This window comes from Etheostoma cragini, chromosome 5 (assembly GCF_013103735.1).
Source record: "Etheostoma cragini isolate CJK2018 chromosome 5, CSU_Ecrag_1.0, whole genome shotgun sequence".
Classification (NCBI taxonomy): domain Eukaryota; kingdom Metazoa; phylum Chordata; class Actinopteri; order Perciformes; family Percidae; genus Etheostoma; species Etheostoma cragini.
Window position 1 is genome coordinate 16,447,190 of NC_048411.1, and position 25,827 is coordinate 16,473,016.

Genomic DNA, 25,827 nt, shown 5'->3' on the forward strand with positions numbered 1-25,827 from the left:
GGGACTGACAGTGCACATAATATGAAAATTATGTATCTGTGTCCTGTTATATATCTTTTGGTATGCATTTCAGAAAAAGAATAGTTAGGATTCAGGTGTAATTGCAAATGGTGATTAATCCTGATTAATCCACTGAAAATTATGATTAATTTGATTAAAAATTTTAATCATTTGACAGCCCTAATGTATATACTTTATACATTTATCCATTCGTACCACCACTCGTAGCTTTTTCTCTAGGATGTCTGTGTCTCCTTTGTATGTCTTCAGGGTGAAGGTCAGCGTGTGTTCTCCAGGCTCCAGGCCCAGCAGAGTAAAGGTCACTTGCCCCACCTCCCCTGCAGCCAGGTAACTCCAGCTGCAGGCGGTGGATTGCAGCCCCGTCCCCCTGGCATCCGGCTGGGACTGCTGCAGGCACAGCGCCGGGCCGGCCGTCAGCGTCACACAGTACTGTGGACAAAACAAAGTGGAAGAAACGGAGGGAGAAACGTAAGGGAACTTTTTTTTTCCATTTATCAAAAATTAAACAATCATCACCATGTTTACACATCACTAAACTACAGCTCTCAACAGAGGATGATGGGAGATGTAGTAGACTGTAGTTGTACCTTTATGTTGTCCGACTGCTGGTTGTACACAGAGCCCTTCAGCTCCAGCTGTTCTCCCCTGATCACCTGGTAAGGAAGCGGAACGTCCACACTAAGTGGCAGATTGACCGACACCTGAACCGGCTCTGCAACACACATACCTGCAGAGACACACACAGGTCAAACACCTTGACCCAATCTCGCCACTTAGTTCCTTGATTTGTGTGAATACCAAAAATTCCCTTCGCAGTGTTGGAATGTGGCTTTTCTTCAGATTCATGCTGTGTTTTATTTAAAAAAAGAATGTTTTCTCCACTGAACTGACAATATTCTTTCATGTTTAAAAGGATTTAGAGAACAACTTGTCTAGACTTATACAATGAGGTGACCTAGTGGTTAAGGCGATGGACTGGCGATGGACTGCTTATCCGTTGTGCTTTGCATGCTGAGGCTTGAATCCCATCCTCGTTCCAGTGGAGTATACTTTAGTTTACATGTCAACAAAACAATGAAGTTTAGTTTAAAGCTTAGACACCTGCTTTTAAACTGTTTAACGAGTTCATACAGCTGCTCTTGAAACTGTTCAGACTCCTGTAGTAGAAAAGTTAGACGTTCATAGGATGAAGGATGGATGGAAATGAACAAACAGGAGATCTTTTCTTCAATTAATGAATGAATGAATTAACTTAAGTATTAGAAGAGAAAGGGATGTTGAACATTAAGGAGGTAAAGAATCTCACCGTTCTTAAACATGCCGATAGCCCTGATTTGCCAGGTGGTTAGAGAGTCTGGTAGATGCTTGTTGACCAGCAATCGGCCTGAACTACTAATGAAACCAAAAACAAACACATTCAGAAAAGTCCTCCGTAATGTAAAGGGTGAAGGGGTATCCCTGCCGCGTTCTTATATCTCGTAACTCATAAAAGCAGTTTAAATATCCCTCCGTTTGACTTCAGTCTAACAGGAAATGTTCTCAACACCAGACTCATCTAATTAAATTAGTCTGGTGTAGAAATTAGACAAATTTATAATGTGTCGATCTTTGGTTTTTACTTCACTCCTCCCCTAATTTAGTAAGGCTTTCTTTTAATTCAGTGGTGCTCAGATCTTTTACTTCAGTAAAAGTAGTAACACTACATTGTAGAAATATAAAAGTAAAAGTACAGAAGCATCAAAATATTTAAAGTACCAAAAGTAGCAAAAGTACTCACTATGCAGAATAATACACCGTATATTATATATCATTGTATTATAGTTATTGATGCATGTATGTGTTCATCACTTTAATGTTGCAGCTGCTAAAGTTGAAGCACATTTAATTACTTTATGCACTGCTGTGTAGTTTAATCTATAGTAATACATTATCATTGATTAGTTTGTTTTAACTGAATCTGTAAAGTGACTAAAGTTGTCAGATAAATCTAGTTGAATAAAAAGAACAATACTTACCCTCTGAGAGGTAGTGAAGTTTAGTATAAAGTAGTAATAGTTTGATTTTTGTCACCTGATGGGCTTCACCTCCCACATCCAGCTTTCCGGAAAGTAGCTCCGCACCAAAGAAGGAGCCACGTCAAAGTCTGCACCCATTGCTACACGGACGCACGCGCGCACACACACACACACACACACACACACACACACACACACACACACACACACACACACACACACACACACACACACACACACACACACACACACACACACACACACACACACACACACACACACACACACACACACACACACACACACACACACACACACACACACACACACACACACACACACACACACACACACACACACACACACACACACACACACACACACACACGGTCAGGTTCAGCTTTACTTCAGCCTCAATCAGACTGGATACACATTACAAGAGGAGGTGGGAATGAAACCTTCAATGTGCAAAACTGTGTGCATGCTCCTGACAATAGGCTCGTTTGAGATGAGCAAAATTCGATTTGTGTCCGACTTGATCCCAACTTGCTCTAATGTCATGCACACGTAGGCAACGATAATCTCACGAGAGCAAGGCGGCCGCAGTTCTGAGACACAGGCAGCGCAGTCGCTGCTTTTCACCGACTGCAAGATCCAGGCAAACCCAGAGCATGCTGGAAGACGCTGGCCTCGTCGCTGGCCATTTAACAGCTGATTGGTTTATAATCGACTCAACATGATGACGTTTTATATGAACTTTTTATTTTTTTTGAATCGGAAGGATTTAAACAGGCTAATTACTGTTAACTGCAAACTAACATGCTAGTTAACATTAGTAATTAAACCTAAACAGCTAATGGAAGTCCAAACTGTCTGCATGCTTCTCCTGACAATACGGCTATTTGTCGACTATGCGACGGTATGAGGTATAAGGTCGAGGTATAAGGTAATGGAGCTTTTTATACATTGCCCTAAGCCTAATGCTTCAGATGTAAAGTTATTCACTGTCAAAGTGGCGCCAAACTGAATGGGAGTCAATGGGATGCTAACTGCAGGTGAGTACTTCGTAGCATTAAAATGGCGCCATGGGAGCTACGCTTAGAAAGGAGAGGCTTCCCCCTCTGGTCTGGCCACTCTCCACTGAGTGTTAACTTCCTTGAAGGCGGGTACTCTTTTGAAGTTTAAAATTATTGGATCTGCCCAGAGCTACTCTGGATCTGCCAACCAACGCTTGGTCGTGTGGTCGGCTTAGCATCGTTAACGTTCACCTTAGCCAACTCCTTCACCACTAGCGAATCAATCTTGCACAGCTAAGAAATACCACAACCCAAAGGATTTATGGCATCCCCTAACGGACATAAGAGGTAACTTCACTTTATGTAGACTTCCTGTGCTGTCTTTCTGTCTGTGTGTGTTTGTGTGTGATCGGGGTGTGATGAGTCCAGACTGACCTTGGCGTCCCAGGATGAGGTTCTGGTCCTGGTCCAGGTTCTGCTGGAAAAACTCACAGCAGGCTCTGAAGGCCTCTCTGCAATGAGGGTGTTTTTTGAAGGTCTGCTGGGCAAACTGATGGCAGGTCACACTCTTTGGGATGTACTTCATGCCCTGTTCACAGCAGATCTTCAAATGACCGTAACTCTCCGCTGGACAGAAAAGCACAGACACTGTTATCTTCCTGTTCGGTTCTGAAACTAATACAGGAAATGTGTTTCTGAATGAATCAGTCATTCTGGTTTCATTAGAAAACGTTTAAAGGTGGAGTCTCACCTTTCTTTTTCTTGTCCTCTTCCGTTGGAGCTCGTTTTGGACGCACGACTGCTTTGCATGCCTCGTCTGCACACATGCATGCGCACACATACGCACATATACAACACATAAACTCAAATCACTTCAAAAACACTGTCACTGACTGATTGATTGATTGATTGGCGTACCGCTGTTCGATGGGTGGGCGTTAGCATTAGTGATGAAGGTAAGGCCAGCCAATCGGAATACATCTGCGCTGTCTCTGCCACCGCCTCCTCCGCAGCCTTGGTCACTGCCCTCGATATGACGCATAACCTGCAGGCCACCATACTTCCTATTACTGCCGTTTCATAGAACTTCAAATAATATTCACAAACTATTACTATAAAAAAATGTCTTCTGAGGTGAAATGGTATGTTTCCTCTGTTACACTGCTAATGGGGTCCCTGTAGTTGGGTCGCAGTGTGTAGATAGCCGAGTCAACAGCAGACAGAGCCACCAGACCCTCCTTATTGGTCCTGACGTCCAGCCGGAGGTTTTCCTTCGGTTTGTAGACTCCAGTAGAATATGACAGATCAGTCTGAGACACACACACACACACACACACACACACACACACACACACACACACACACACACACACACACACACACACACACACACACACACACACACACACACACACACACACACACACACACACACACACACACACACACACACACACACACACACACACACACACACACACACACACACACACACACACACACACACAAAAAGATTCTTTCCCATAAAATAACATGGCGATAGACAAATTGGTAAATCAGTAGATACGTTTTTTTGAGTGTCAAAACCCCCACAAAATGACTTATTTACTATAGGAATTGATCCATTCAGTTCGATAAAATTTGGAAAGTCTAAGAGCTGCACAATTAAATCATTTAATCCACATTCAAGTTAGCAGGAGAGCTAAACCATAAGGAACCAACTTGGCCAGCAGAGGTCTCTAGCGGTGAGTTTTAACTATCAAAATAATTATATGGTAAGATAGGCCTAGTTGTACTTTTACTTAAGTACTTCTTTCAAGTAATTCAAGACAAGACAATACAAGACTCTTGGTTAGTGCACTGCTATTTTGAAAGCTTGAGTTTGGCAATTTTGGCCGTCACCAGATAATTATTTTAAAACTGCACATGCTGATTTTGCTAAGCTAAATGCTAACAAGGTTAAGTTGCTAATATTCAAAAGGCTAAAACAGCTGTCCTGATTATCAGGTCAGCATGTAGCCACGCCCCGCTAGGACAATAATTTGCTATATGTATTAGACTGTAAGACTTGAAACCAGAGATTGATACCATAACCTCATTATGAAAATGTGTGTTGAGGTAATAAATCAAATGAGAAGTAACAGAATAAAACACTTGTCTTGTTGTACCTTGAGTCCGTTGACACACTTGTCGCTGACGTCCAGCCAGACAGAGTCGGCCACCAGCTCGGATGTACCCTCTCCGTACAGGATGTAGTAAACCACCAGTCTGATGGACGGGACCATGGAGGTCGTCACCTCAAAGCTCAGAGTATGTTTGTTATCGCTGCTGGCGACAGCCTTCTGACTGTCAAAGTCCACAACCTTCCCTTTAGAGAGCACCTGAAGGGGCACAGGAGTTACAATTAGTAGTCATCAGTAACTATGGAAACAGGAGAAAAGAGACATTGTGCACAATCTAATGTCTCCTCACCAGGTAGCTAAGAGCTCTGATGGGCACGTAGGAGGGCATGGCCGAGTACACCTTGATGTTGGAGAATTGGCCCACCTCCAGGCCTTGACCCGGCAGCGGGGGGTCAATGTACAGGTAACGCTGGTTCGGGGAGTGATAGGACACAGCCTCCAGACTCAGTCTGGCCTGACTGGATGCTGGGAGGCTGGGGTCTGCCGTCTCAAACTGACAAGTAAGCAACAACAAAAACAACACCTAAACATAAAGGTTTAAACAAGTACACAACAAAGAAAACAAAACGAAGACGAAAAATAAACAACAGGAACTAAAACATGGAAACAATAAAAATAAAAAGTTAACTTTCACAATTTAAACACAACAAGCATACAAACAACACATAAACAACAAGCAAACAATAACATGTTTACATGTTAACATGTAAACATCAAGTAAAGAACAACACATAAACAGCAAGTAAAGAAAAGTAGGTCTATTGTAAATAACAAGAGGTAAATATAAAGTAACAAAAAAAGTAAACAAAATATAAGTAACATAAAAACAGCAAGTAATCAACAGAAAGACAGCATCCTCCTCTTCACCTTTAACACCGTTCGGACTGCGTCTTTCGGTATGTTATAGATAAAGACAGCAAGGCCATCTGATTGCGTGTTGGAGCTGTCGGGATTTGGGGTGTCCTCGCTCTCCATCCCCTGTTTGAACAGCTGTCGCTCCACCATGCGAACCAACATCCGTTTCACCGGTTTGTCCAGGTGATCCTTCACCAGCACCTGCAGAGAAACCATGAAATCACTAAATTAAAGTTAATTCCTGACCAAGCTACAGTTGAACAGGTGTGAAGGTTACGCTGCAGACACACACCTGGATGTTATAAGGAAGTCCAGGTTTGATGAAGGGGGGCGTGGACACGAGGCTCAGCGTGTAAGGTGATTTAACGAACTTCACTGCAGCAAACTCCGCCTCTTGAGTGATCCCACCTGAGAGAAGAGAGGAGTGTAGTGAGGAGGGGGAACATAATGTAAACATAATATCCTGTATGTGTCAAAGGTGGTATTCGAAACCACTTACTATACCACCAGTACGTACTGATTTGGGAAAAATGTAGTGTGCAGTATGCAAACAAAGCAAAATCTGCAGTATGCAAAAAATACCCAGATGTACGGAAAAAAATTCCAGCATGCATTGGACCAGTTTATGCAAAGTGCTGAAACGGTCTCAACAACTTGTTTACTTCAGATTCTATAAACTGCGAAGTTAGGCCTGCAGACTTTGAAATAAAATTGATTGTACAGATTCATACAACTGACATATGCAGTATACTCTCTGCGTTCCTTGGTAGTATTCAGTAGGCAGTTCTTATTACAGACAAAGTATTAATCTTGTAATGTCCCCTTTAAGACTGGGATGCAGGTGAAAGGTGTGTACCTGTGCTCTCCTGAAGCAGGACAGCAATGTACAGGTACATCCCCACCAGACTGTTAAGGTCTTTTGGTCCGTTGTGTTTGGACAGGACCTGCTCCATGTTTACAGTCACGTCCACTTCACCTGTCAGGGACAACTGAAAGACAAAAAAACTGCTGACAACAGAACATAAAACTATGTACACGCTGTTTTTGAAGAGAGAATAAGCAGTGAAATCAATTTTTTGTGAACACATAATCTGGTGCTCGGTATTAAACCTTAATATATTTCTTTGTTAACACTGACTGAAATGTGATGGTTGCATCAAATATCAGAAAGGTTCAAATATCACAGTAGTGGCCAAAACATGCAATGTTTAACAATAAATCCATTGTCACATTTAAAGATTTACTCGAAAATTTACATGTGTGATTTTCTGCGTTACCTTGCATCCATTAAAACAAGATTTGTATGACCACTCAGAGACACTCTTTTATGGATAATACTATATCTCACACCTTTGCCTGAACAATTCAAACTTTGATACATTTTCTTAAAAACATTGCGGAAAAGGTTGCATGTAATTTTTCTTTGGCCTAATTGGCTTTATTGTTTTTTCTTCAGGATGCATTCAATCCTGACAAAAAAATTATCCAAAATTAAAATTCTAAAAAGACAAACTAGATAAACATTTTTATAAACTATTCTTTTCTCACTCTTACTGTGATTGTTGGTAGAAACAGTTTTTTTTTGTTTTTGATTTTTAAGATGACAAAAGTAAAAAGTGGAATTTGTTTATATTCCTCTAGTCTGGATTGACGATACTTAATTTACCAGATAGTTTCAGTGACGCCAAACGTTCTGCTGTATGTCCCTCACCTTCCATTTGAGGAAGAGAAACAGCAACCGGAACTTCTGAGCTAACATTACACACTGAAAATTGCATTGTTCAATAAAATTTGGATTGTGCAACAACCCAGGCCTACTCAGCTGCTTGGTTCTTTTGAAGAATGACTGTAAAGATCCACAAAGAATATGTTTATGGCATTTACCATCTAACTGACACATTTTGGGACCGTTGGCAGGGATTGCTGTGGACAAAATACACACAAAATTCACACAGCAATACACTGGTAAGAGCAAATTACAGTTAACCGTGTCTCCAGTTAATTTATATAAATCAAATTACTGTATCGTGTGAATAGTTTATTTCACTTCATTTTGTGTGTGGCATTTTCTTTCTTTTTTAAAACAAAACCTTCCTTCGCAAGACTATTTTGCAGAGCCCCAGTTGCTGCGTATGTAGCTTAGCGCCACCCAAGACGATTGTGATTGGTTTAAGGAAAAGACAGCCAGAAATAAAATCCAGTAGTGTATGTTTGAAGGGGGCAGATCTTCTCTTTAGTGCTGTGGCAATAGGTCTGGCAATGTAAGACTAATACTTATTATTATATATAATATATTATATATATATATATATTATATATATATATATATATATATATATATATATATATATATATATTATTATTATAATAATATTCCTTAAACTAAGATATCAGAAAAGAAGTTGGAGAATTGTCCTGGAATTTAGGTATTGTATTAAAAACTCTCAGTTTAGTGCAGATCAGTGAGTTGTTGGTGTTTATATTAACACTTTATATTAACGGTGTTTCTTGCTGTATATCAGTTTTCATTTCTCTTACTGTCTCTCTGGTGACAGAGCTGGGGATGATAACCGGAGGATTCTTTCCGCTAACGTAGCCATAGCGCAGAAACACTTCGCCTTCAGCCACCGGAGCACCGTGATTATACCTGAGAGACACACATGTTTGGTCTCATTCACAGCTAAGAAATATGTTAATAATTTCATTGAATTATTTTGAGTTCTGTATATCTAACATGACGTGCGTTTCTTCACCTGGCCGAGACCTTGAAGTTGAAACGGTTGAAGTTTCCGTAGCTAATGTAGTTAGCTACTGGTTCCACAAGGATGTAGCAACTGGGAAGAACTGAAACAGAACAGTCATTAATTTACATTTTACACTTTTCCATATATATATCATATTTTATAAAGTAGTTTTTTTTAGTAGTTACCATATTCTTTCACTTCAAAGTCTGCTTTTGCTGTTGTTGTAAAATCGTCAGAGTAAGAAGCTTCAACAGACCAAATCCCCAACCTGGAATCACATTAACAACATTATAAACATCTTAGAATCACATTAACAACATGACATACAACCTGGAATCACATTAACAACATGACATACAACCTGGAATTACATTAACAACATTACATACAACCTGGAATCACATTAACAACATTACCTCTAACCTGGAATCACATTAACAACATTACATACAACCTGGAATCACATTAACAATGCTACATAAAACCTGGAATCACATTAACAACATTATAAACATATTAGAATCACATTAACAATGCTACATAGGCCTACCACCTGGAATCACATTAACAACATTACATACAACCTGGAATCACATTAACAATGCTACATAAAACCTGGAATCACATTAACAATGCTACATAGGCTACAATATGGAAGCACATTAACGATATAAACATTTTGGAATCAGAATGTGTATACATTTTATTTTGCAGCTTGTAGTGGCTAGTTTTTTTTTTAAGGTCTTACTTTGGTTTAATGGGGATCTTGAACGGGTTTTGCATCGATGGGATTCCATTGTTGACGTCAAACATCTCCACAATGTCCACTGCAGATTGATCTGGATCCTGTGGGGAAGTTTACTGATCTGAGATAACATCCTATTAACATGTTGTGGTGTGTTGCTACACCCCGCTGGTCCTGCATGTCATTACACCCACCTTAAAAGTCAGAAACACGGTGCGATTGGCCGGAGTCAGCTCCTGGTTCAGGGAGAACGCCCTCACTTTAACTGGACAGACACGCACGCACGCGCACATACGCACACGCACGCGCGCACACACACACACACACACACACACACACAGTCACACAGTCACACGGTAAAGACATTTCATTTGATTTAGTTTCTACATGTATACACTGTATACCAGTGATACTCAACTTACAGAAAGGTTGCCGGTGTGCTCACAGACTCATTTAAAATGACAATACAGTAAATTAATTCACACTAGGAATTCTATTTTGTACTTTGAATGCAAATAAGGTACCAGAGTGCATAAAAAAGTGCCAGGGGCTTGGTCCCCAAATGTCCGGCTGTGACCAAAATTTGCAAGATTAGAGAGGACAGCAAACAAGCAATTAAATGAAAAATGGATGGATGTCTTTGCCTTTATGTTAGGGTGACCATATTTCGATTTCCGAAAAAAAGAGAACAATCGGCCGCCCTCAAGACACAAATTCAGAAAGGCTTCTAAGAGGTCAATGAACATTATGCCTCAATGGTACAAAAATAATTTATGTAATAAAATCTAATCTGTAACAACCTTGAGTAGGTAAGTAAACGTATTTACATTCCTCCACAGACAAACAGTGGTTCAGCACTGGTGTGCAGTGGATTGTGTACTCTTCTGTAATGTGGTTTTAAACTCTCACCGCTCTGACTGGGGGTGTACAGTGGTTTGTCTGTCTGGATAAACAGGAAGCCGTTGGTGCGGCTGATGGACACAGACACGTGCTGGTTGATCACTGTTGATTGGACGTGCAGAATCACATGATTCACGCTCTTATCCAGCTGACCTGGACGCAGCTAGAGAGACAAACCGGAACAGTTGATTAAAACCTTATCCTACAACTAAAAGGACATTTCTGGCAGACTCTATTGAGAAATGGTGACAAAAGTGAAAAACAATTTGTTTATCTGCCCAGTGATTTGGAACTCCTCCAAAATTAAGTAGGCTCTTCCTTGGCCTATACTACGTCTTCCACCAGGTGTCATGAAAATTGGGTCAGTAGTTTTTCCTAAATCCTGCTGACAAAACAGTGAACCAAAAACATCACCTCCTTGGGGGTGGTGATAAGTTCTGATAACTTTCAGCTCTGCGCATCGTTGAGTCTAACCTGGACTTTGGCGACAGCCTGGTATTTGTTCAGGGTGTTCAGGGTCACGACTTCCCTATCCAAAACCACATGATTTGGAGCCATGGAGGTCTTCAAGAACACGTAGACCCTCTCCTCAGTCTCAAAACCAAACAACTGCAGCAACACATTCTCCACAGCATCCAGACGGAATGAGAGAGGAGCTGTAATCAGATACCTGAGGGAGAAGAACACACCTGGACTTATGATCAAAAGGAGACTCGTTCATTAAAGCTATAGTGCGTAGTTTCTGTCGTCCCCTTGAGGAATTTAAGGTATTGACAACAAAAGTGTTGGCGCACGTTGGCCACATGGTGCAAACTTTCCGTGACTGCTCCCCCCACATCGCAGTTTCTAGTTGCCAAGGGGGACACGGAGGATTAAAAAAACATGAAAAACGAAGAGGCAATTATCTTCAGTCAAGCAAGTTTTTGCGCACGAAAGTCACTGGACGCCACAATCAACATAGTCATACTGAGTAATACAGAGAGATTTGTGTGGGGCTGAAACTCTTAATTAGCTTTGAAGCAAATCATTTGGCAATGGCTTGACTGTAACAGACGTTCAATAATATCAAAAAGTTACGCACTAAAGCTTTAATTAAGAACGCCAGCGAGAAAGGTCTAAACCTAATCTACCTCTATGGCCTAAACCCTCAGTGTGTGCAAGTGCTCAAAATAGTCAGGCAGCACTTTGCGAAGCCATAGCCTATCATGTTACTTTGACAATGCAAAAACACATAGGCATACAACTGTGGGATTGTGACTTTTTATTTTACATTTTGTGTTTAATTTTTGGCCATTAAGGTTCTTCAGGGGCTGACTGTATGATTTAAATAACTTCCACTCTCCTGCCTCACAGAGTGGAGATGGGGTAATCGTAACATGATCTTTCCTCTGGTGCCACGATCTGGACATACTTTTCCTTATTAGGCTTGTGTTGCTTGGCTGATGTGAGACTCTGTGAACTACAAATGGAGGTTTCATTTTCACCCCCTGACCCTCACAAAGTCTGTTCACAGCTCTGCTCTGCATCACAAACAAATTCAATTCAGTTCAATTTTATTAATAGTATCAAATCATAACACGAGTTATCTCAAGACATTTTACAGATAGATTATGTCTAGACCACACTCTAATTTGCAAAGACCCTACAATTCCAGCAATATGAAACAGATGTTTGATTAAGGTGGAGCTGTGTGGCGTACAGTGCAGGAGTATGTTCTAGAAAGACTTTTTCTGTTCTTATCTGTACGGTTATACACTTGCAAGCAGATGTCTGCAAAGACTCCATTCCACTCCAAACTCCAAAACCTGACAAGACATCGAAACATTTGAGCTAAAGCATCATGTATGCATACCTGTTAGCAACATTTGAGAATATTCTAAACAAGCAAATAACTGACAAAAACACAAACTGCACTACAGCAGCAGTTACACAAACAGTACTAATGCACTCTACAATTGCAACAAGATAGTTAGGCAGTGAATGATAATACTAATAATAATACTACTAATAATAATAATACTTACGATCTGGAATCGGCCTCCGTCCTCCAACAGAGACAAAACACACACATCAGGAGGACACATACCTTCATCGTGACGGTGAGGAGTGAACACACACACACACACACACACACACACACTGACTGACTGAGAGACTGACTGACAGTGACAGAGAGTTATATTTCATCAGTTATTTATTACCTCAACTATTGGCAAATACCTGCAAGTTATCAGAAAACCAGACAGAGTGGGATCTTCTTCTCTGTGTGTGTGTGTGTGTGTGTGTGTGTGTGTCAAAGGTGAGTTTACACAGCCTGTGTTTTCTGATCTTACCCAACAATGTTGATTCTGTTATCAGCTTGTCAGTCAGTCGTCAAATCCGAAAGCAAAAATTTACATTTGGTGTTTTTTTTTCTTGTTTTTTTTTCTTTTCTTCACTCTGCAGTAAAAAAATAACATAAATGATATGCATCAGGTACATTTTTAAGAACAGTTTGTACAGAACAGTGCAGGTCTAACTACACTGATAGGCTGCAGAGTTCATTACAGCCACAATAACATAAAACTACATCCTGATGATTTATCTCAACAGCAATGGAGCTAAAGTATGCCCTGAGGGTGGCAATAGATGAAAAGATCACAGTCATCAAAATTTAAAGAGTTCATCATCCTAAAGCTATAGTGCATAGATTCTGTCACCCCCATGAGGAATTCTAAGTAATGAAAACAACACCGTCGACGCATCCACATGACCCAAGCCTTTGGTAATCGTGCAAAACCCCCCACCCCCTCGTCCACACAGTTGCTAGTTGTGTTTATGCCGTCAACTCAAGGACAATCATGAACTTTTTAGAAGAGGTCTAGTATATTATCTTGTAAATTGTTATGTACTCTTTGTCTCCAAAGCTAAACACTGCTGTTGTGCTTTCTCAGGGGTGAGCACACGCATTACTTGAGCTTCTGCTCGTAAATGTTGCTGGACGCCACCATTTCGTAAACATAGCCATACTGAGAAATACAAGAGAGTTTTTTTGGAGATGAATTATCTTTGTTGCAACTTCTTTGGCAATGGCTTATTTGTAACAGACATTCATTAATGTAAAATAGTTAAAACACTTAAAGCTGTATTCACTTATTTTTTGGGCTCGGGGGGCAGCAGAAAAAACTGTACACACAACAACTTACATGTTATTGGCTTGATGCTAACATTTTAGCAGACATAAACCTTTACCTTTTCCACACCTAGTAGACACTAAGCAACATGGTCATCATGCTTTTGTTCCTGCTAAAATAAAGTTAGAAAAACAAATTGAGATCATGTCAGTGGGAGATGTATGCACAACTTTCACTAAAGTAGCAATGACTCAATCAAAAAATACTTTGTTAAAAGCAAAATCCCAGATATTATTAGTAAAATATACTTAAAGCATAAAACAAAATTTCTCAGTACGCAGCCAAAATGGGCTGTCAGTTTTAAATTATTACAATTAAATGTTATTATCATAGATGCATTAACCAGCTGCAGCACATTTGATGTAATGTATTTACTGCTTAACAATGTCTTGTATTTTATAATTTCATATATTCATTGGCCCTTTATTCACAGTACAAGGTAACCAATGACCTCTCCAGAAACCATCACCTTATCGTGGTGGAGAGGTTTGTGTGTCCCTATGAACCTGAGGGCTGTGTTGTCTGGAGCTTCATGCTACTGGTAGGGTCTCCCATGGCAAAGTGGTCTCAGGGAAGGGGCCAAAGAATCATAAAGAATGGTTCAAGATCCTATGAAAAAGCGAGGAAGGGATCGAGGGACCCTGCCCTGAGGAAGCCCGGGGACCCTGTCTGGAGCCAGGCCCAGACGGCAGGCTTGTGAGCAAACACGGAGCCCAGGCGGGCACAGCCCATAAAAGCTACGTGGCACCTCTTTCTCATGCTCAAACGTGTACGTGGTACCAGAGCATTCTAAGGCCAAAGGTCAATGATCAGTTTTATGGTCAGGTAGTTAAACAACTCCACAGTGGCAAAGCCCCAGGGATTGATGAGATCCGTCCAGAAAGGCTGAAAGCTCTGGGTGTGGAGGGTCTGTCTTGGTTGACACGCCTCTTCAACATTGCGATGAAGTCTGGGACAGTGCCTAAGGAGTGGCAGACCAGGCTAGTGGTTCCCCTCTTCAAAAAGGGGGACTAGAAGGTATGTGCCCATTACAGGGGTATCACACTTCTCAGTCCCTCTGGTAAAGTCTACTCCAAGGTGCTGTAAAGAAGGGTTTGGCTGATAGTCGAACTTCAGATTAAAGAGGAACAATACGGATTCCGTCCTGGTCGTGGAACAACGGATTAGATCTTCACTCTTGCAAGGATCTTGGAGGGAGCCTGGGAGTAGGCCCAACCAGTCTACATGTGTTTTGTGGATCTGGATAAGACACGTGACACGTGGTCCCCACTGATACTGTGGGAGGTGCTGCGGGAGTATGGGGTCAGGGGGTCCCTTCTCAGGGCCATCCAATGTCTGGATGATGAAAGCGAGAGCTGTGTCCGGGTTCTCGCAGTGAGTCGGACTCGCTTCAGGTGAGGGTTGGCCTCCGCCAGGGCTGCGCTTTGTCACCAATCCTGTTTTTAATATTTATGGACAGGATATCGAGGCGGAGTTGGAGTGGGAAGGGGTTGCAGTTCTGTGGGCTCAGGATCTCATCGCTGCTTTTTGCAGATGATGTGGCCCTGATGGCATCATCGGCCTGTGACCTTCAGCACTCACTGGATCGGTTTGCAGCCGAGTGTGGAGCGGCTGGGATCAGGATCAGCACCTCAAAATCTGAGGCCAAGGTTCTCAGAAGGAAACCGATGGAGTGCTTTCTTTAGGTAGGGAGTGAGTCCTAACCCCAAGTGAAGGAGTTTAAATACCTTGGGGTCTTGTTTGCGACTGAGGGGACCATGAAGCGTGAGATTGATCGGAGAATTGGAGCAGCGGGTGCAGTATTACATTCCATTTATTGCACTGTTGTGACCAAAAGGGAGCTGAGCCCGCAGGCAAAGCTCTCCATCTACCAGTCAGTTTTTGTTCCTACCCTCACCGATAGTCATGAAGACTGGGTCATGACCAAAAGAACTGAAAAAAGAAATGGGTTTCCTCAGGCATCTCCCTTAGAGATAGGATGAGAAGCTCAGTCATCCGAGAGGGGCTTGGAGTAGAGCCGCTGCTCCTTCGCATCGAAAGGATCCAGTTGAGGTGGTTCAGGCATCTGGTAAGGATGCCTCCTGGCAGTAGTGGACTGAAATGAGTAGACCTACTGTATGTAAGCTGTATGTATGTATAGTACACAGACTTACAGACATAAGCAGAGGTTAAAGGTGAAGTAATACTTTATTAGGAGTATATAGGCTCAAGTACAATGTCCTTTATAGAAGTCAACATATTTCATATAACAATACATACCATATATGACCTTATACATATACAGAGATAAAGTGACAGTTGAATTATATTCTAGGCATAAAGTACATCTTATGTTTTTTATTCACATTCTTTTCTCCGATAGTTTATTTACATCACAATTCTGATTACTTAACAACATATATATACAGAAATCAGGGAACAAATCATGTAGAAAGAGTTACAGGTTTAGAAACTTAAATTCTAATTTTTTTCAATTGAAACTACCTGAGACCTAATTTGGATCTCACCAACGACATACATGAACTATTATTAATAATAATAATAATAATAATAATAATAATAATAATAATAATAATAACAATACCACATATTTAATGCTTTGCCAATTTTAATAAGTGATGAGCTTTGTTAAATGAATCTGGTGAGTTTTTAGTAGATTTACTGGTTGGTCAGTATAAAGACGCCAACATCGTTCACTTCTGATAACACGTTAATATGCGGCTTACGCTGAGTCCCATAATAAAATTGTTTTAATCTCATGTGCACATGAGATAAAAACAAATCTTTTTTGACTTTGGTGCTTTCATGCGTTACACCACTCATGCTAATGTAGAATAAAAAATGAGTGCTTAAACCTCTTTGGAGTTAGTAGCCCATTACTCCACATAATGCTAAGTGTTATCAATAAGCTCACTATTAATTTTCGTTTCAGTTTTCACAAGGTTTTCAATCACCAAGGTGTGTGCTTAAGTGCTAGCTTGGATGCTACTATAATTCAACATGTTAACATGAGAGCATGGCTCAATGCTACTCAAAACCAAAAACTACACCAGAAAGTGTCACAGCAAAGTTTATCCTTGTGTTCTTCTTCAACAATATTGTGTTATCTCGGTGACATTGTGGCTAAAGGAGGCTAATAGCACAATCAGTTTACCCAATTTAGTCAACAGTCATATTGTTAGCATGTGTGAAAACCAGGTTTGTACTCTGGAGCATCTTTAATAAAGTGAACTAAAAACAAAACAGGTGGCTCCGATACTTTAGCTTTCCCCATTTTGAACTCTTTGGTGCTGCATTCCCTCAAATGTCAGCTCTGTCAAGACAGTATGCTACTTATTATAATTTTGTGATTTAAAGTTGACCCAAGTCACCAAGATATTTCTGCTAACTTTTAAATACAGGTGTGAAGGGCATTTTACTAAATACATGCCAAAGTGTTGAGGCCTTGATGTCCTTGAGTCGTGAAGGCTAATTTGTGGACACAGAAACTATAGATTGAACTTTAGCATCATGAATGCTTACCTGTTACATGGGAATAACTGGATGTTTCTATAAACTGATCAACAGGACGATCTACCAAAAACTCCTGTGAAGGAGCCTCAGTGCTCAGACTGTAACGCCTCTTGGTTTTCAACATACGCATACCTTTAACAGAGAATAATTTGCATGCAAACCAAAGCACGACATCATCTTCTCACAGAAACGTGATTTAAACTAGAGTCACAGGCTAACACTGTGTACCATCATGCAACTGTTTTATGAATCATTATCAGAGTCTCTTAAACTCTCAAAGGTCCCATGGCATGACAATTTCACTTTATGAGGTTTTTTAACATTAATATGCGTTCCCCCAGCACACCTATGGTCCCCCAGTGGCTAGAAAGGGCGATTGGTGTACACCAAGCCCTGGGTGTCCTGCTCTGCCTTTGAGAAAATGAAAGTTCAGATGGGCCGATCTGGAATCTTGCTCTTTACCTCCCCTTTCTCTACTTTGCCCGCCCAGAGAATTTGATCCGCCCATGAGAGGGAAACATCATGGCTTTCAAATGAGTGGCAGTTGGTCAAGGCCACATCCCCACCCTCCACCTTGCCTTCCCCCCTTCCTCAGTAGCTACAGACATGGAAATGGCACGTCCTAAGGAAAGCTCATTGTGGGAATGGCTCTAGTGGCTGTTCGGGAAAGAGACTTCAGATACAGTATTAGGGGACAACTAAGGCCTATATAAAAGCCTCCAAAAAGCACCATGTTATGGGACCTTTAATAAAAGAACTGTTGGTGTGTGTCTGTGATTATCTAAGTGTGTCTGTTTACTTAGAGATGTGTATGTGTGCATGCATATAATGTACAAACGTCCTCTGTCTAAATAGTGTTCGGTTTACTTCTGAACAATCTGACTGGTTTGATGTTTAAATGATGTTACTTGTCATCAAGCTAACAGCCATCTAGTTGTTGGAGAGTGGAGTTTTCTCTGTAAATTATTACCCAGGTAACTCAAATCCAAGTCTAGCAGTGCCCTGAATATGGCGCCAGCGATAGGGAGACAGAACTCTCTGAAGCACCAAACCCCATTGAATCAACATGCTCAAAATTGATCTGAAGTGTTTGGCAACATCTGCCGGTCAGAATTCAGTATCACATTATTAAAGAATGAACGTAAGAATATAAGTGAGCTCACTGCTGTTTTGTTCGAGAAAGTCAACTGACAACTCAGCTTTTATTTGTGGCCGATTGGAAAGGATATCCTCATTTGAAGTGATTGCTGGCGTGTTGATACCAAGCATCAACACATTTTTTATGTAATACTTCTGCTCTGAAAGGTCAATACTATGGATTGTGTTTCTAGCGTAACAATCCTTCCTGAAAATGACTGGACTCAGGATAATGAATGATTTGCCAAAATCAGCCAAAGTAACCAGGTCTGATTTTGTGTTCGGACTCTGGTCAAACGCTGAAGTGAGAGCCACTAACTGGAGCCTCTTGTCAGAATTGGGCTACCAGAACACAGCCAAATGTGCCAACAATGAGCCGTAGTTGGACCGATTCATCTGGCTACCTGGGTTACTTCCAGTCATGTTCTTCAATGATAGTGATACACGTTTCTGTCTTATTTTGTCCACACATTTTTTAAGTCAAAACATGATTCTGCTTATCTGTCTGTCTGTAATTTGGTGCGTCTGTCCGTCTACCCCCTATCACAGCACCATGGTGGGTACATGGCGAACCAGTGATGCTGGATGAGGCATGGCGGTCAGCTGTGGTGGGTGAGGAGGAGGTGAGTGAGCTGCGTGAGCTGCGTGAGCAGCTTGCAACACCACGCTTCCCACCGCAGCACCGGCGTCTCCTGTGGGCCGGTGCCTGGCACTCTTCTGGTGCGCCCTAAGGCCGGCCAGCTGCGAGTACGCGGACTGGCAGACGTGACACTTGTACGGGCGCTCACCGGTGTGCAGCCGGACGTGGTTTCTCAGCGTGGATGACTGGCTGAACCGGCGGTTGCAGAAGCGGCAGACAAACGGCTTGTCCAGCGTGTGGATGCGCATGTGGGAGCGCAGGTTGCTGCGGGAGTTGAAGCCGCGGTGGCAGATGACGCAACGCATGCGGCCCAGACTGGAGGAGGAGGAAGAAGAGGAAGAGGAGCAAGAAGAGGAGGAGGAGGAAGAGGAGCCTTCACAGGTGTGGAACTCATCTGAAGTGGAGGAGAAACGATTTAGACTGACGCCACACAAAAACATTTTGATGTTGATGTTGTATCAAGGCCTGATATTAATTCTAATTAAACAGCCTTGCTAGAAAATGTAATGGTTTATTTTATCAGCTGAATGCATGGAAGCAAAATTCAGCTTTTTATGTCAATCTGTGACTCTTAGGTCTGTTTAGTTCCTTTGCTTCAGTTTCAAATTTGTGGATAAATTCACAGATCAATGACCAATAATCCTTACCGGTTTTGGTCTTCTTGCTCTGTTCCTCATCTCCTCCAGGAATTCCAGGGATTCCCAGGAAGGTGTTGTGGGAGTTTCCGTACCAGACCAGCAGCTCCTGATCCGGAGGGATTGTCTGAGGAGAAATCCATGGAGTTAATACAAGGAGTAATCATTTGTCAGTCACTGCCATGGAGGAGGATATTTTTGGACATTTCCTGTCTTTAAATATCTATAATTACTTTATGAATCATCGAGCACTCTGTTAGAACACCTGACATGGAAACTTACGTGTCATAACACTACATTTAGTCTTAATTCTTTCAGCCAGCAGAGGGCAACACACACCTGAACTCTTCTAAATGCGTCTGCTCAGCTGCTAAGATGAAGATGACTCAGTTTACTCAAAAAATGTCTGCATCTTCATGTTTTGTTTGCATCTTTATGGGTCTTAGTTTTACTTGAATTGTGTCATAAAATATTAAATTACCAGAACTGATTTTAATTCTGCTTTATTTGATGTCTGGATTTCATGTTAAATTTTTATAATGTTAAAAGCACATTTTGGAAACTGCTCTAGCAACAAATCACATTATGTTATATAAGTTGAAATATGAACAGGATTTTTCCTATCTGCAAGCACTTGCATTAGGCTATAAATACCTTAAAATACCTGCAGCATCCTGTAACCTGGTTCTCCTCATAACTTTTAACTAACCATAGTGTCTTTGGTTTGAGGTTCTTAGTTTCAGATATACATCATTAAAAACTCTGACATGTTTGTTTTCTGGTTAGGGAGAGAGTTAAGTCACTCAAGTACTAAAGCAAAAATTGTAGGTAACTGTAGGCTAAATATTTTACTTTTACTACACCACATCTGTCTGACGGCTTTAGTAACTTTTCAGATGACAGTTTATTTTTCATCCCCTTCCTGTCCAGTGAAAAACTATGTATCTCCAGATGTGTTGATGTTGAATGCTTGTTTAAAACTGAAGGATGAAGTATTCCTTTATGTTAAATGCTAAATAATCTTAACAAAGTCTTAAAAAAGCCTCTTGGATCGGCTGGAAAATGCATCGTCACAAAGCTTAAAACAGGAATGTTTGACACCATGAAGAGTTGACTAAGAGATACGTGGTTCTCACAGGACAGTGACGCTACAAAAATATGGTCATCTTATAAAAGATGATGCTTTTCTGCGGATTAAACTACCCAACAGCATAAAAAAGGAATTAAAATCAGCTCAAACATCTACAGCAGTCAAATGCAACATACAAATGAATGCAGCAGTAATATGAATCCAGAAACATCATATAATATGAAACACTTGACAGAGAACATTTTGCTTTTTTGATTATCAATCAGGACTCATACTTGTAGTGGAGTATATGTAGTGTGGAATTAGTATTTGTGATGCGGTGATGCGTTCACTGACCTCCACGGCCTTGTAGAAGATGCTGCTGCCGATCTGAACCACCTCCAGGTTCTGCTCCTGCTCGTTCCTCGCACACTTAATGTAAGTCATCCAGCTCCTCTGGTCCTCCTGACTCGCATCAATGAAATACCTGACCGTCCCGTCCTCGTTAAACACCTGAGCAGGAGGAGAAAACAAGTCCTGTTATATCCAGTTATATTTACTATATTACTGCTTTCTTTTTATTTTATTATCCAAGAGTTCAATAATTTATCCGTCAGCTAGACACTTTGCCACTGAGTAAGATACAGAGTGTTGCCTTGTTACTTACAATAGCTAGTCTTTATAGACCTAGCTAGTTAAACGTACAAAACTGTGATTTTCTGCCACTAGGGGTCTCTTAAAATCGAAAACTATGGATGCAAACACAGACTTTTGATGAAGTTGTATGGGATCATGGGAGTTGTTGTCTTCATTGCTAACCACCTTTGCCAACCAAACTGTATCTGTTCACGGACATGTTAAACTATTTAAGTTTATGTCATGTCATTCTAATGATATTGCCGCAGTGTTTCCCACATAATGATTTAGATTCTATTTGTGGTGGTAGCTGAAAGGTTAGCAAGCATGTGGCTGTGTCCCCAGAAAGTTAGAATGCAAGCTAGCTAGCTAACAATGATTCATATTGTCAGTATATAAATCAATATGAATGTAAATTTTGGTAGATTTAAATATTAATGTTGAGTTACAGTAAACTTTGTTTACCTCCCACATAAGGTTGTTGTTCTTGTACAGGTCGATGTGTTCAGGTGAGATGAGGCGTCCGGTGAAGGGTCCCATCTCTGTTCCAGCTTTAATCCATGTTTTAGAGAAAATACCCAAACCTTCTCCTGAAATACAGCAGAGGCACACTGCTGTTACTACAGAAATATATACTGCATATAACCTACACGCCAATATTGACAGTGTTAAAACTAAACACCCAAACAGGAGCTATACAGTCATGCAACACACACCTCTGACGTTACAGAGAGAATAGGCCAAAGCTACTTTATAGCTGTAGTCGGTTTCTTCAGGTTTCTTTCATATTTTAAATGTTTTTTCTCATTCAGTTCAACTTTATCTCTAGAGATGTCAACCCTTGACTGACATTGAAGGGAAATGCTTTTATAGGCTGGACCTAGACCAGTTATCATTCTGAAATCTTATTTCTTTATAATTCATGTTTAGTGGTAGCCTGGTCAACATCAACAGGTGTTCATAAGGAGACAATGCTTTGAAAGTTCAGCGTGACAGGTGAGGTGATGTGAGGTCTGACGGTAAAAAGCCAGAGAAAGCAGATTAAAGTGAAGAGTTATTCATGTCAGCAAGTGTCCCAATTAAGTGGCCTGGGCTTTTCTCATGCTAAATGAGAATAATAAAAATACCAAGACAGATTACGTGTTAGCTGGTTTATCATTCAAACAGAAATAGATGGAGGAAGAGTTTACCTGGGACCGAACTCTGAGCGATGATCACTTCACTGGGTAACACCAGACTGGACAACTTCTGGACCTCTAAACACAACCAAAATGAAAACACATGTATTGATTTGCCTGCATTGCTGCTAGCATTATTTGGCATTATTTACTAATCTTAAAAAATTAAACTTTGATGAGTGAAATCAGAAAAATAGAAGTGACAATAAATAATAAAAGATTAGTTGAACTCCGTCTGGGCTACATTGTTACAGATTTAACAGTGAGTCGGGTGATCTGCACCCTTGCTCTGTGTGTTTTATTGGAAAAGGACATGATGTTTGCAATGTTGCAAAGCTGAAGTTTCCCACAAGCAGTGATGCCAGTGTGGAACCGAGCCTTGGCAAAGGCCAAAAGGAGGTTAAATGCTCTTTTTTTCTCCTTCAATAGCCGCATTATGTCTACACAACTCCCCCCTGCTGCCCACTGAGCCACAGGGAGGAGAAATCTTAATTCATGACGGCTTTTAGATGGACAGACTTTATGTATTCTAGAGAGGAAAAAGAAGAAGAGGAGAAGAAGAATAGTCTAAGATCCCGAACAGGATAACTAAAATGGAAAAATACAATAAATAATATGATAGGCTATAGGAGATTAAAATTAAAAATACAAAGAGAAACATAGAAATGTCTCAAGCTGTTTCACGCTCAGGGCGGAGCGTGAAACAGGTTGTGACATAAAGGAGAAAAGAGATTTGAATGGAGATAAAAGTAGAAGATTATCCGAATATAAAACTAGAAAAGAAGAAAAGAAAAAAATCATAAATGCCATGAGGAGAAAGTTCAGCGGATTCAGTTCACACGACGGAGAAAACGCATTTAAATTCCGGCAGAGGGAAATAAACCAGAAAAAAACTTCTACGAATGAAACAGGAGGATCGTGAGTCCGGGTTCAGGCTCGTACGGCTTCTTTCAAATTGTTCCTAACGAAGTTGACTGAAAACGAAAACGAATTTCACAATAAAATGTATTAGAAATAAAAAAGAAACACGTGTAAAAGACAAAAAGGCCGCGAGTGAAGCTTAGTTTTATTTGTTCAAAGATGTGATCTTAAAACAGACAGATACCACATTTAGTAATGATTAATTAACGTTAGCGACACGTGCGGACATTTTCATTAACGATAAACATGTGCAGTAAATTAATTGATAGGCCTACACCTAATTAATTATCGGGGTTTTAATGATTTTGTATAGATTCGCCGGTGGCTTGCAGATAAAGACATTCAAGACTTGACATTGTCAGACTTGCAACTTTTACAAAAACGATAATGATTATTGTAATGTGCAAACACATGAGCATTTTCATGTTTTCGCAGTTCAACGTGATAATTTTGCTTGGATGACAGATTTGCTTGGGAGAAAAGCCTTAATCTCTGAAATAAAGTGGCAAAAATAAAAGTCCTTTGTTGCTTCTATCACCAATGTAAAGCTCATCAGTTTGACATAATGATATACATTAAGATTAAAAAATAAATATTGGTACAAAAAGATCATAGGCTATAGTCATGACTTCAATGATCACACGGAAGTGATGAAGAGAATAAAATAGGTCTACAACTGTTTTGGAGGTAAATTTAAGCGTCCGTCTCCTGAAGCTAGAGGATTAAAACATGACTTTATATTAAAGGATATTTAAGGTGTGAAGATTAATTTGATTGGTTAATTGAAGTGTCGTTACTGACCTCCGGAGAAGGACTGCGCGAGCACTTCGGCGGTGAACGCGGTCTTGGGGCTCGCGCTTGGGGTGGTGCGGTCCTCGTGCTGCAGGTGATGCTGGTGCGGGAGATGGTGGTGCTGTTCGCCCAGCACGTGCCTCCAGCGGCCGTACAAGAAGCTGTGCAGGATGTCCGAGGTGATGATGTCCGCCAGGGAGAGCGGCTGGTGCGGCTTGAAGCCCGACTTCAGGCCCAGCGAGGAGCCGGGCAACACGGAGCCCATGGCCGGAAGGGAAGGAGCCGGGGGCGGACAGAAGCTGCAGCAAGAGCCGCTGTCAGGGGACCGGAGGGTGGGGGAAAGCCCTTCAGGTGAACAAAACTTAAAAAAAAAAAGATCCAAACAAGTGTCAGAGGCTTGCTGGAATTAAAGCTCCACTTGTTGTTTTTTCCTTCTATTTCAATACAATTTGTTACTGTGTAATGTGTTAAAGTGTTAACAGAAGTTAGGAGTGCGCTGTTCACGAAGTGAGTGGGTCTATATACACCCTGTCTGTCTGTTGGTCTGTCTGTAATGGGCTGTAATCAGCTCCTCCAACATTTCTATAAAGAGGGGAGGGAGGAGAGTCTGTGTGTGTGCGTGCGTGCGTGCGTGCGAGTGTGTGTGTGTGCGTGTGTGCGTGTGTGCGTGTGTGCGTGTGTGTGTGTGTGTGTGTGTGTGTGTGTGTGTCCTCCACACTCTGTTGGCTCCGTTTACAGCTCCGGCTCGTGATACCCTAGAGACACTCAATTAGAACTTAATGAGAAAACAACAACAACAGAGCCGAGCAGAGCAGCAGTTAGAGACCTGTTCCGCTCAAGGTTTTCTGACTATACTCTGCTTTAAAGATCTGCTCACTGTATCTCCTCTCCTCCACGTGATGCGAGATTTCTGTCTCCACACAGCACAGCGAAGGGGAATAGATTCGAGTTTTTGTGCTGCTCACAGTGTTGAAAACGTATATTTAAAATATTCAATAAAAATATATTTTACTATGAACAACCTGCATAATACATCAAAAGTGAGTGTACAGAATTATCTGAGACGTCAAGTAGAGTCAAGGCAGAAAATAGGCTGTTAGTTGTGATGTGGAGGAAAAAGGAAAACACATTGTCTTTAATTAATAATTCTCACAGTAGAGCCTATGAGTGGATATTACAATAAAAATACAAACAAAAAAGACGCCATGGTTGTCAGTCGAGTTTATACTACACCATTTGGCCAAAAGTATGTGGACACCTATTAGGTTCTGGGTCTGTGGTTTGGTGCGTAATGAGGGGACATGTAAGTGTTCTTCCAGCTTTGTGTATATAGTTAGGTTTTATTTAACCAGATTAAAGAGAAGACAGATGTGTATACATTTGAACATGTAGCCTATGTAAACAGTAGGCCTACATGCATCTACGTGTGTAAACTTTGCAGCTTTTTAACGGTGTGAAGATATTTCACTTTACTCATTAAAACAAACAAAAATTAAATGTCCGTCCGCTCATTTATCAGTAGTAGAAACCCACATGTGTGTGTGGTTGTAAATGTTGACACCCCGGTCCACATAGCTCCAACATCTCTGGGATGAAGTACTGGATTTTGTTGATTTTTCTTCTATAGGCTACAATAGCTTAAGTTTAAAAAAAA

At 41.0% G+C, this 25,827-nt stretch overlaps 2 protein-coding genes across 4 annotated transcripts in view; both read right to left on the reverse strand.

Moving 5' to 3' along the window:
- The window catches only part of c5 (complement component 5), a 24,709-nt gene extending 12,089 nt beyond the window's left edge, over positions 1-12,620 (reverse strand). Inside the window, exons 1-21 of one of the 3 annotated variants that reach the window (XM_034871975.1) lie at positions 12,504-12,620; positions 10,954-11,149; positions 10,489-10,642; positions 9,774-9,844; positions 9,583-9,680; positions 9,020-9,102; positions 8,844-8,934; positions 8,629-8,737; positions 6,947-7,079; positions 6,383-6,498; positions 6,103-6,291; positions 5,525-5,728; positions 5,221-5,433; positions 4,213-4,362; positions 3,974-4,097; positions 3,804-3,869; positions 3,488-3,679; positions 2,092-2,176; positions 1,328-1,413; positions 609-748; positions 217-450 (exon numbers count right to left, since the gene is read on the reverse strand). In XM_034871975.1, the coding sequence (XP_034727866.1) occupies positions 217-450; positions 609-748; positions 1,328-1,413; positions 2,092-2,176; positions 3,488-3,679; positions 3,804-3,869; positions 3,974-4,097; positions 4,213-4,362; positions 5,221-5,433; positions 5,525-5,728; positions 6,103-6,291; positions 6,383-6,498; positions 6,947-7,079; positions 8,629-8,737; positions 8,844-8,934; positions 9,020-9,102; positions 9,583-9,680; positions 9,774-9,844; positions 10,489-10,642; positions 10,954-11,149; positions 12,504-12,571 (2,802 nt within the window). In that variant the 5' untranslated portion in view covers positions 12,572-12,620. Of the gene's footprint in view, positions 1-216; positions 451-608; positions 749-1,327; positions 1,414-2,091; positions 2,177-3,487; positions 3,680-3,803; positions 3,870-3,970; positions 4,098-4,212; positions 4,363-5,220; positions 5,434-5,524; positions 5,729-6,102; positions 6,292-6,382; positions 6,499-6,946; positions 7,080-8,628; positions 8,738-8,843; positions 8,935-9,019; positions 9,103-9,582; positions 9,681-9,773; positions 9,845-10,488; positions 10,643-10,953; positions 11,150-12,503 lie in introns of all 3 variants that reach the window. The other 2 variants (XM_034871977.1, XM_034871974.1) reach the window with 2 other exon arrangements.
- Positions 12,621-16,589: 3,969 nt separating this feature from the next.
- prdm12b (PR domain containing 12b) lies at positions 16,590-24,689 on the reverse strand. Its single transcript, XM_034872072.1, has 7 exons — positions 24,183-24,689; positions 22,473-22,538; positions 21,748-21,872; positions 21,004-21,159; positions 19,590-19,704; positions 16,934-19,336; positions 16,590-16,679 (listed from the first exon to the last, which is right to left on the reverse strand). Exons 1-6 carry the CDS (start codon positions 24,436-24,438, stop codon positions 18,846-18,848), a joined length of 1,209 nt encoding a protein of 402 aa, XP_034727963.1. The 5' UTR covers positions 24,439-24,689; the 3' UTR covers positions 16,590-16,679; positions 16,934-18,845.
- Between the last annotated feature and the right edge of the window lie 1,138 nt (positions 24,690-25,827).

Excerpts from the sequence above, each read along its gene's own strand:
- prdm12b (XM_034872072.1), bottom strand. The coding sequence starts at position 24,438 with ATGGGCTCCGTGTTGCCCGGCTCCTCGCTGGGCCTGAAGTCGGGCTTC. Across the intron at positions 21,873-22,472 it reads CGCTCAGAGTTCGGTCCCAG|GAGAAGGTTTGGGTATTTTC; the intron begins GTAAACTCTTCC and ends GCTGTATTTCAG. Across the intron at positions 19,705-21,003 it reads TCTTCTACAAGGCCGTGGAG|ACAATCCCTCCGGATCAGGA; the intron begins GTCAGTGAACGC and ends ATTTCTCCTCAG.